General features: G+C 34.3%; 1 protein-coding gene across 8 annotated transcripts in view; it reads right to left on the reverse strand.

Moving 5' to 3' along the window:
- Tsga10 (testis specific 10) overlaps nt 1–12,595 on the reverse strand; it is a 136,195-nt gene that overhangs the window by 55,116 nt on the left and 68,484 nt on the right. For all 8 annotated transcript variants that reach the window (XM_010643214.3, XM_010643217.2, XM_010643215.2 and 5 more), the window contains 2 exons: nt 9,217–9,327; nt 5,702–5,887 (listed from right to left, as the gene is read on the reverse strand). In XM_010643214.3, the coding sequence (XP_010641516.2) occupies nt 5,702–5,887; nt 9,217–9,327 (297 nt within the window). The remainder of the gene's footprint in view (nt 1–5,701; nt 5,888–9,216; nt 9,328–12,595) is intronic.

A 12,595-nucleotide genomic window follows, 5' to 3' on the forward strand; every position in this document is an offset into this window, starting at 1 on the left:
GAGGTTCCATTTGACCCAGCCATCCCTCTGCTGGGTATCTTTCCAAGAGAACTAAAAGAATCATATCACAGAGAAGTATGTGTACCCATGTTTGTAGCGGCACAGTTTGTAATAGCTAAATCTTGGAAACAGCCCATTTGCCCATCTGTTGGAAACTGGATAAAGAAGATGTGGTTTTCCTATAAAATGGAATATTACTCAGCCATAAAGAACAAGACAATAGATTCATTCATAGGAAAATGGATACATATTGAAGATATACTCCTAAGTGAAATAAATAAGTCACACATGTGTAAATACCGAATAGTTTCCCTGGTGTGAATAATCTGCAACAATGCATAAGATTCTAATACGATTACTGACATTTAGAAATGGGAAGAAAGGAGCTAAAGGTGTAGGGAAGGTGGGATGGGTAGGGGAAGAGTAAAAAGGGAAAAGAACAAAATGTGAGAGAATGAAAAGATGGAAATAAAGTGTTTGTAGATGGGGAGGGGAGGAGGGGGTGAAGGGAGGGCAGAGGTAAGGGGAAAAAATGAGAATCAAGACTTGTCATGTAGAGGTACAAGATCCCAACAATGAATGTAACTGTACTGTATCCCTAAAATGTACCAATACACTCAATTAAAGCTGAAAAAAAGAAAAAAAGAAAAAAACCAAAACACCTCTAGGGCCAGGGATTTAGCTCAGTGGTGTCACCGCCTGCCTCTCAAGTGCAAGGACCTGAGTTCAATTCCCACTACCAAGGGAAAAAAAAATATAGCTCTCAATAACATAAAATTTAAGAAGTCTAATATAATAAGAGATTGTAACTGTACTGTATCCCTAAAATGTACCAATAAACTCAATTAAAGCTGAAAAAAAGAAAAAAAGAAAAAAACCAAAACACCTCTAGGGCCAGGGATTTAGCTCAGTGGTGTCACCGCCTGCCTCTCAAGTGCAAGGACCTGAGTTCAATTCCCACTACCAAGGGAAAAAAAAATATAGCTCTCAATAACATAAAATTTAAGAAGTCTAGAATATAATAAGAGATTTCTAATTCCTCAAGATATGAAAATGAGAGGCCTACAGAAAAATTAGTCAATAGATTACAAAAGTTAAATATTGCAGAGATAAGGCATAAAAGAACATTAAAACAGCTACTATACACACTCTTTCCTTTTCCCTCTCTCTTTTCTTTTTGAGACAGGGTTTTACTATGCATTTCAGGCTGGTCTTTAACTCACTATATAGCCCAAGCTGGCCTCAAAATCATGACAATCCTCCTGCCTCAGCATCCCAAGTGTTGGGATTACAGGTGTGCACAACCATGCTTGGCTAACACACTCATTATGACCAAAGATTTAAAGAGAAAAGTAAGAAGAGACATGAAAGGCCTTAAAATAGCCAAATATCTGGAAATGAAAAAAGACAGTGTCTTAAATTAATAACAATAAATATTTTAAAAGTTTCACCTAAGCATATCACATTTAAACTGCAAAAAGTCAATACAAAGAGAATATCCTGAAAAATATCCAGACGGGAGAGAAAAGGAACAAAAATAAGAATCATATCAGATTTCTCTTCAGAAACCATGTATACAAGAAAAAAGAGTGAAATATTTAAGGTATTGAAAGAAAAAGCCTTCTATTCAGAATTCTATATCCAAAAACCTATCTTTCTAAAGTTAAGAATTGCTCCCTTAAAAGAAAAATTGAGGAAATCTGTTGCTAGTAGAACTACCTTGCGAGAAATATTCAAAGCTTTTCAGATACTTAGGGCTACATAAATATCAAGGCTGGGCATTGTGACATATGCCTGTAATCCCAGCACTCAGGAGGCTGAGATGCAGGAGGATTGTGGTGAGTTTGAGGCCAGACTGGGTAATGAGTTCAAGGCCAGCCTGGGAATTAATATGAGAAAATGAAAAATAATGGAAATAAAGTCTTTGAAAATAGGGAGGGAGGAGTTGAAGGAAGGGCAGGGGGATGGGGAAAAAATAAGAACCAAGATTATGTAAAGGTACAAATTTCCAACAATGTCATACTGTATACCTCAAATGAACCAATAAAATTAATTTTATAAAAGTATCAGAGGACTAAATGAAGATAGAAATCTTTTCTTTTTCTCTCTTTAACTGACCTACCAGATAACAGTTTGTTAAAAATAATAGCAACAATATACTATTTCATCTTATAAATAGGTGAGATTAAGGATCACATGGGGATGAAAGTGATGAGTTTTCAAATATTTTGCTATAAGGTACCTGGCACTATTCATGAAGTATTATTTGAAAATAGAGTTAGAATGGATAGAAATTTACATTGCAAATTGTAGGGCAACTACAAAAAGGTTTTTTTGGGAGGGAGTACTGGGGCTCAAACTCAGGACCTTCACTTTTGAGGCAGGTGCCAGAGCCACTGAGCTAAATCCCTGGCCCTTTTCATTAATCTCTTTTTTTTTTTTTTTTCCCGGTACTGGGGATCAAGCTCAGAACCTTGAACTATGAAGGCAGGTGCCAGACCACTGAGCTAAATCCCTGGCCCTACAAAAAGTTTTTCTAAAGTATAATAAATATCCTAAGAGAAGAAACAGAATTGAGAGATATAAAATGCTCAATTAAAACCATAAAAAACAGAAGAAGAACTGAAGGCAAAGAAAGAAAAAAAAGAACAGGATAATAAAAAACGATTACAAATATATCAAGTAAAATACAAATTATCAAGATAGATTGCAAAAGGCCTAAGTATATTTATCTCTAAGAAACTCACATGATATAAAGATGCTGATACTAATGAAGGGAAAACTGAAGTAGCTATGAATTTCAGACAAGAAAGATTTCAGAAGAAAAAATTATCAGAGATAAAGAGTTATAAAATAATAAAAAAATTTAATCTTTCCAAGAGAACATAATAATACTTAAAAGAATATGCCTCTACTTTTAGAGATAGTGAAGGGGGTCAAGGGGAGGGGGAAGGTAAGGGAGAGGGAAGTAAACAGATTGAAAATGACCCAGATATGCTACATGCACATGCCAATTCCCCACACATCACAATTCTGTATTACTAACATGAAATAAAAATGAAAATGTATGCTAACAACAAAGTATATCAACATAAAAGAAGTGTAGCACAAAGGAAGATGGTCTCAAACCAGTGATCTAAATGTCTACCTTAAAATGGGGAAAGAAGAGTAAATTAAATCCAAAAACTATGTGAGGAAATAAAAAAATCAATAGAAAATCAACAAGAGAAAAATAAAATTAACACAGCTATATAAAATGTGTAATATACAAAATACATATACCTGACAAAGAAATGTATAAAATATTTTTAGAATCCATACAGCTTAGTAACAAGATGACAAACATTCCAGTAAAAACACAGCTACCAGATGTGAACAGATACTTCACAAAAGAAGACAAATTAGTGACCAAGAAGCACGTGAAAAGTTACTCAGCATCATTAGTCAAAGGGAAACACAAGTTAAAATTAACAATAGCAAGTACTGGAGAAGATGTAAAGTGGAACAGTCATAAAAAGTGGCAGTGTAAAGTGGCACACACACTTCAGAAAATAATGTCAATTTGTTACAAAGGTAAGCACAATTACCGTAAAATCCAGCCAATTCCATTTTTACTTATTTATCAAGAAAAACAAAAAATCAGGTGCATGCACAGCCTTGAACAGAATGTTCACAGAAATTTTATTCTTCTTGGCCAAAAACTGAAAGTAACTTGTCACGAACTATGTTGTGCTCCTCCAAATTCATACACTGAAACCCTAATCTGTGATGTGACTGAACTTGGAGAGAGGACACTTTAAAGAGGTAATTAAGGTTAAATGGAAAGGGGTGAGAGTATAGCTCAGCAGTAGAGCTTTTGTCTAACATGTGTGAGCCCTGGATTTGATCTCCACCATTACACACACATACACACAAAAACAGAGGTTAAATGTGGTTATAAGGATGGGACCCTTTTCCAAGATGACTGAGGTCCTTAAAGAGGAACAACACACACACCCAGGATGTGCATGCACAGAAGAAAGCCAGGTGAGGACATAGGAGAAGGCAGCCATTTGTGGAACAGTGAGAAAGGCCTCAGAATGCCAGCAATGTGATCCTGAACTTTTAGCCTCCAGAAATGTAAGAAAATATATTGCTATTGTTGAAGCTACTTGGCCTGTGGTATTTTTTATGGTGTCCTTAGCAGACTAATACACAACTTAAACGCCCATGCACAGGTGAATACAGGAATGATCAAGCTACGCCCATGCACAGGTGAATACAGGAATGATCAAGCTACACAGTGAAAGGAAAGCTACACGATAAAAAGGAATGAACTTACAAATTCATATATAGAATATCAAGTATGAACTTCAAAAATATACTGAATGAAAGAATCCAAGACACAAATAAGTACATACTGTGTGATAAAAGGCAAATTTAATGTGTGCAGAAAACAGTCACGGTTGCCTGATTTGGGATTTGATGGAAGGTTTGAGGGAATGTTAGGGAGGCGATGGAAATGTTCTACATCTTGACTGCAGTGGCAATTATACATTTTACTTATTTATCAAAACTCACTAAATTGAATGTTTAAAATGAGTTTATTTCATATAAATTATACTTCAATACAATTGATTTTAAAATTAATTTACCAGCAATTTATAAGAAAGTAAACAAACTTGATATTACATTAATATTCAAAAGCACACATTGAAGCAAAAATGTTGGTTGTTCAAGTGAGTTATTGCATAATGAAAAGGAAATATTTTCATCAGAAATGCATAAAAACACAGGACTGGAATAAAATTAATAGCTTCAAAAACAAAGTAAAAAAAAAATTATTAAGAAGAAAGTAGACAAATCTACAACTATAGAGGAATATCTGAAGACATCTTTTCCAGAAATTAAAATACAGAACACAAAATTAGTAAGGACTTGTAAGAACTGACACAGTTACACCTAATCTAATATATATTTTTACATATTATATGTAACACACATATATGCATGCACTCAAAATAAGTGAGTACACATGCTTTTCAAGCTCATGTAGATTATCATTAAATACTGCCCTGACACTAAGCAAGTCTTAATAGATACCAAACAGTTGGTATCATATCAGCCATTTTGTCTGATCATAATGTTAGAAATAGTAGATATCAAAATACTAGACATAACAAAGTTGCAAAATGGTATCCACAGTATGTTATCACTTAAATGAAAAGTTAAAACCAAAACAACATAGTATATAATAGATAGGTGACAAATACAGAAAAAGTATGAAAACATGAAAGGGGGTTTGACAAATTGACATAAAACTTGTATCAACTATTAGGCAGGAAGGAAGAGAGGATTAGTAGCGGTATCTATAATATTTCTTTAAACAAAGAGATACAATTATATGAAGCAAATATGACAAAATGTTAGTGTTCTTTTATCTAGGGGATGGGGATATGTGTGTCTGTTTTATTACCTTTTTTGTACTTTTTGTATGTTTTAAATAGTTTCCAAATTTTAAAAAATACTAAAGTTTATATTTTTTGTAGGGTAGATAAAAGACTAGAGGAGAACCAGAATAGATACAAGAAATTGTTAAAAGGCTAAAATTCAATGTGTATTTAAATAATTTAACTGTTTGCCTAGCTATTAACTCATGGAAAACCGAACAAAAGATTAAATGTGATACTGGATGCATTATAAAGGCATCACCCAGACATACTTGCTCATCTTCTCTGTTGAGGGCATCTACTTTTTCTTTTAATCTGTTACCCTCTGCTTCAGCAGTGATAAGTTCCAATTTGAGGGTATTGTTATCTGCTTCTAATTGGCGGGCCTTATTTTCCCAGTTTTCAGCATCTTCATTGGCTTTTCGAAGTTGATCCATTATTTGCCGATTCTCAGATTCCTGAAAAGCAAATCTTAGATATTATTTAAAACCTCTATGAGAAAATCTATCCATACTCTTCTTAGTTTAGAAACCTGGCCATACTATAATTAAACAAAAAGCAGCTCAATCGGGATCTATAGTGGCTCAGTCACAGTTACCTCCCTAGTGAATTAAATCAAGTTAATTATTATCTTCAGGAACTGGATAATGCATTTTTATACTTTCTTGGGTTCAAACAAAATTTTCATTGCCTGCTTTTCCCAAGGTGCTTACTGGCTCCTTTCTGGTCTGACTTCTGAGCCTTGGATCTTTTGTGTCTGTGTATTCTTTCTTATTCATGACCACTTTACTGGGTTGTACTGGTTATAAAGCTTCTGAATTCTTACACAGCTGAAGGGTCAACTTCTGCCAATTCTCTTGGTTTAGAGCATTTCCTGTCTTGGCTCCTGCCTCCTTTTCACAAACCCAGCCTTAATTTTCCTGATCATGGATATAATTCATTTTTACTTGTTATTCTAATTATTTGCCTGAAATTGGTCACAAGTTAAATATCAAACCTAGGCCAATAAACACTATTTATAAATTATATGAATTCATGTGTAAACTGGACATACAATATAAAACCAGGTTTTTTCAACCTTCAAAGTTATACCTTGAGTGGACTGATTGAACAGGATCTTCTTTCTAGAGGAAAAAAATTAGATCCACAGATAATACACTATGCTGAATAATCATTATTAGGCTATTTTTGAAACATCTTAGTATTATGGCTTGGCCAAGTCATTCTAAAAAATCAGCTGTAATTTCAGTAAATAATAAAAGGGCACTAGATTTCTTTCACTGCTACCTGTTGATAAATACCACATTTCTCTATGAGAAATCTTGGGCTAAAAAAAAAATGACCAAATTGCAAATAAATAATGTTCAACTCTATAAGCCTTTCAAATTAGATTTATGTTCTCACAGTTACTTAATCATAAGAAACTGTTTGCAATTCAGTTAATATTGCCACCTTGTGGTTTCTAATATGAAAGATCTTTGCCAACTTTGTTAACAAATTAATACCATATACTAAACTACTTGCTTGACTTTGAAGATTCAGATATTCCAGATGTGCCAGTAGAAACCTAATGCATGTTTTCTGTGATTATACTAAAAACAATAGTTGTTCATCGAGGAAGTGATCAGGAATTACCAAGTAAAATACACACAAACTGAATTTTACCCATATCAACTTTTAGCTTTTTTTTTTGACTGCCTGTAGATCTTATTTATGCTGTTTGCTTAAAACTGCCAGATAGTTTATGTAGTTAGGTGTGGATATACTTTCTCTTCACTTTTTAAATTTAATCTCCAAGATAGAAACCTTTTAAATGTTAAATTTAGTTTTATGACCAGTGAAAAAGTAAAAAATGATCACAGAAAACATCTCTTCTGCCCTCAAGCCACCCAGGGGCCCCCCATCTTGGTACAAAAAAATCACATTTTGAGCTTTTCTGCATCCTCCCATGTAAATCAGAGCAGTATGGGGCCCAAGAGATGCAACATTATGAAGAAAATGAAGCTGTTTTTAGTACTTTCTTCTTCTCTTTAGGATCTCTCAGCTCTACATGGTACCTCTCTGATCCTACACACTAAGCAAATGAATAAAATACCACATACTTCTTGATGCCCCTCTCTACCAAACAGATGCCTGGTTTGCTCTGCCTGGAAGTACCTGAACCCATCCAATAATGTGAAATGCAATCTCACAAACAAAACCACATTAGGATGCTAAAAGCTAAGAGAAGCTTGATGTGTGATATCTGAAAATACAATTCTAAAATCTAAATACTCCATAATGTTGGAATTTCAGGTAATGTGATTGATGAACTAGGGAAATTTAAAGGAAGCATCTAACATTGGCTAAAAGCTTACTACATATTAAATGCTCTTCTGGATATTCATTGATTTCTTTTTTACCTAGTCCACAGTATATTTACTGTCTCATTCTACTAGGTGTTTTATATACCTTATCTCATGTGCTTGAGTGTTCTTTTCAACTACAGATGGGGAAATGGAGACTCGGGGTGACCAACATTAATGAGGAAAAAAAAGTTACATCTGGCTGATTGTGAAGGGTATTTGCATTATTTATACCCTGAAAACAGTAAGTATAGGAATCCACTTGCTTTCTCTACATAAGGCCTGAAAGCAAGGTTTGCAATTAGGGGTTCTAGACTCTCTTAACTCTCAGAGCCTGTTACAGTCTATGTACACTAAGAACAAATATTCAAGATATATTTGTGGACTGATATTGATATGTTAAATAAGCCGTGGAAAGTAGAGTCCCCGTTAATAGTATGAGTAGTAGTAGGTAGCACCACACCCTATTATGAAGCTCAATCCATGTACACTCTGAGATATTTTATCTAATTGCCATATTCACCAACCTTGGTCAAGATCTATGTTTATTCCAGAGTTACTACTTGGGATCATCTGCTGTCACATATGCACACCTACCTGATCAAAGAGTTGCTAACAAAGAAGTACAAAGAACAGACATCCACTCTGTGGTCCTACAAAACAGATGGCCCTGTAATAGGGTGATCAATTCTAATCTGCTACACAACCAACCAAGCAGAGCCACCTCGTCCCAGGATTATCACTAAAAACACCACCATTTTCAAACATGAGAGAGGCTGACTTGATAGTGGCCCTTTGTCTGTTATCCAGATAGGAAGATTCTGTTTGGAGTGTTTAAATGTAGCAAACCAAAAGGCACATATTCTTAACTCACCTTTCTGAACACTGGTGATAGTCTAAATATATAGTTAATTTACCACTGTCAAAACTAAAATATGCTATGTAGTAAAGAAAGACTTCAGTTATCTCTTCTGATATATGTGATCAATTACTACATTAATTCTCATAAACTCTTAGGTATTGTTGTGGTTTTTATCTAGGTTTCCCCTCAAAGCCTCATGCTCATAGGTGGGGCTTTTGGGAAGTGACTGGATCATGGTATGCAGTTCTCATCACTGGATTAGTCCACCGATGAGCTTATAACTGGACATGATACTGAGAGGTGAAGCCTAGTGGGAAGAGGTGGGTCACTGGAGGCATGGCCTAGAAGGGTATATATCTCTCATCCTTCTTTGATCCTTCTCGCTGCTTCTTGCCTACCATGTCATGAGCTCTTTCTACTCTGCCAGCCACCCTGCCAGCCCACTACGAACCGAAACCTCTACAAACTGTGAGACAAAACAAACCCTTCTTCCTTCAAATTGTGGATGTCAGGTATTGTGTCTCAGCAAAGAAAAAGTAACTAAGATATCATGAACAAGGAGAAAAATATATATACATACTTCAGACTTTAATATATTCTTCAGCTTGTTAACTTCCGAATTAGTATCTTGGACCTTCTGTTTTATGTCATTAAGTTCATTATGTGTATCATTCAGTTTTTTGGACAATGCCTATGGAAAAAAGATATCTAGATTTGACTACAAGAAACAAAAAAATTTCTGTATGTAATAGTATCACCAAAAATATAAATTTAATTTATTTGCCACAAATATGATAAACAAAATTAACATACCTAATATATAAAATTCACATAAACATGGTGAGGAAACACAAAAGCCTAAGAGTAAATGATCAAAGGACCCAACCACAATTCACAAAGTAGAAACATAATTAGATAATGCTTGAAAAAAATTAAACATTACTAGTGACCAATGATATAGTAATTAAAACAAATTCTATTTTTCCCACCAAATTAGTAAAGATTTTAAAACTTCAGTTCTAGAAAGAATAGGTATCTCCATATATTGCTTACTTCAAATATAAATTTCCAAAAAGCAGGTTTGTGATTAGCTGTATAAACTGACATTTTTAAATGTTCATTAAAAAAAGAGAGAAAATGTTGACTACTGTTAAAGGTAGGCAAAGGTAAATAAAGGTTTACGATGTTTTAAAATATAAAAAATTCCATTTAATTAAACTTAAATTAAAAAAAAGAAACCTCATAAGCTTTGGCTCAACATGATGAAATCTAGTAACATTTAGTAAAGAGATTGTTTATTAAGATGTTGTTATAATAAAAATATGTATTCACATTAGTTGAATGATACAGCAAATAATCAGATATCTGTACACTGGTGTAGTCACAGTGAAATATTTGGAGTAATATTTAATAATGGAAATGCTATCTATATTAAATTTTTAAAATCAGGCTAAAATACAAAAATATCCCATCCAAATTTCTAAAAAATGTGGTATCATGGATAAGTTTTTTTTTAAGTTTCTCATTTTCTATAGTAATGGTTCTTAATCTGTCATCCATAGAGAGATCTCTTTGTTTAACCTTAGGTCTATGACCCAAAAGAAAAAAACTAATTTGGAACATGTATTACCAATTTTCTTTCTGATGATCAAAAGTGTTTATGGATGGGGAATGAGGAAAAAAGTAAGAAAGAACAAGATATAGCAAAGAAAGGTACAAATTCCCAATGATGAATATCAGCATATTGTATACCTAACATGTACCAATAAAATTAATGAATAAAAGAAGTGTCTATGGAGTTTTTAACAAGGCTAGAAATGTTTATGTTACAATAAGCTAACAACAGTTACAAAATAGTGAGTAATATGCTAGATACTATAGTACGTACCTTCCACTTATGGGGTGTGATCATACAATTGCTACATGTTTAAATTTTTAAAAATTTTATTACAGTAAAAGATACACTGCCACCCCCCATTCTCCATCACTTCAAAAGTACTTATTCCATCATTCATGCAATTTGTGAAGCAGTTCTGGAAGTCGGCTTTCCTTAATGTCTTTGGTTGTGCTATTGTGGATGCTTTGATGTCCTAAATTAGAAGTGTTTACCTTTCAAGGTCATTTTGACTTTGGGGAACAGTGAGAAGATGCCCAGTTCCTCATGTGGTGTGTAAGGCAGCTGAGGACACATTGTAATGCTTTTAAAAGACTGCCTTTCTGTTGGATGGCATGTGGGAGCATTCATTGTACATTATTTTCATAAAAACATGAAAAAAGATTTCCAGAGCTGCTTCACAAAGTGGAAAGAACAACGGGGTAAATGTGTTTGAACTAAGGGGGAGCATTCTGAGAGGGGTAAATGGCAATGTCTCTTTTAGTGTAATAAATTTTTAAAAATTAAATATACACTGTATTTTTTACCAGTCCTTGTACATTCTCATTAACTACCATTTTTATAGATTATGTAATGAGTCAGAGAAATTAAACTGTGTAATTATACAACCTGTAGTGATATTCAACTACATATAAAGTGGTGTGGTTTTTATTTCAGCTACTTTATTAAAAAGCATATGTTAACATAGTGAAAATGGCCATACTACCAAAACTGCTATATACATTCAATGCAATGCCAATTGAAATTCCAACACTATATTTCACAGAACTAGAAAAAAGAATCCAAAAATTCATTTGGAACCACAAGAGGCCTAGAATAGCAAAAGCCATTATAGGCAACAGACACATGGCACCAGGTGTAACAATTCCCAATTTGAAACTATACTACAAAGCCACTGTGATAAAAACAGCATGGTACTGGCAAAGAAATAGGCCTGAGGATCAATGGAACAGACTGGAAGACACAAAAACAAATGCAGATGTACTCAGCTACCTCATCTTTGACAAAGGAGCTCACCATCCTCAGTGGAGGAAAGATAGCCTCTTTAATAAATGGTGTTGGAAAAACTGGATATCAACCTGCCACAGATTAAAATTAGACCCTTATCTTTCGCCATGCACTAAATTAAAATCCAAATGGATTAAAGATCTAAATATTAAAACAGAAACATTAAACTTGCTGGAAAGTAAGTTAGGCAGAACTCTGGAAGACATTGGTATAGGAAAAGACTTTATGAACAAATCCTCAGTAGCACGGGAACTAGCAGAAAGAATCAACAACTGGGATCTCATCTTACTAAAAAGCTTCTGTACTTCAAAAGAAACCATTAGCAGAACTAAGAGACAATCTACAATGTGGGAAAAAATTTTTACCAGCTGTACCTCAGACAAAGGACTATTATCAAGGATATATAAAGAACTCAAAACAATCAGTCCCCCCAAATATAAAGACCCGATCCAAAAATGGGCATCCGAAATGAACAGACATTTCTCATACAAAGAAGTGAAAGCAGCAAGAAAATATATGAAAAAATGTTCCACATCACTGGTCATTCGAGAGATGCAGATGAAAACAACACTGAGATTCCACCTCACCCCACAAAGAATGGCTGCTATCAAGAAATCACACAATAACAAATGTTGGCGGGGTTGTGGGGAGAAAGGAACCCTCCTCCATTGTTGGTGGGAGTGCAGACTAGTGCAACCACTATGGAAATCAATATGGAGATACCTCAAAGAGCTTGGACTGGAGGTTCCATTTGACCCAGCCATCCCTCTGTTGGGTATCTTTCCAAGAGAACTAAAAGAATCATATCACAGAGAAGTATGTGCACCCATGTTTATAGCGGCACAGTTTGTAATAGCTAAATCTTGGAAACAACCTATTTGCCCATCCGTTGGAAACTGGATAAAGAAGTTGTGGTTTTTCTATAAAATGGAATATTACTCAGCCATAAAGAGCGAGAGAATAGATTCATTCATAGGAAAATGGATACATATTGAAGATATACTCCTAAGTGAAATAAATAAGTCCCACATGTGTAAATGCCAAATAGTTTCCCTGG

Source organism: Fukomys damarensis, unplaced genomic scaffold, assembly GCF_012274545.1.
Source record: "Fukomys damarensis isolate Sample0158 unplaced genomic scaffold, DMR_v1.0_HiC HiC_scaffold_9, whole genome shotgun sequence".
NCBI classification, from domain to species: domain Eukaryota; kingdom Metazoa; phylum Chordata; class Mammalia; order Rodentia; family Bathyergidae; genus Fukomys; species Fukomys damarensis.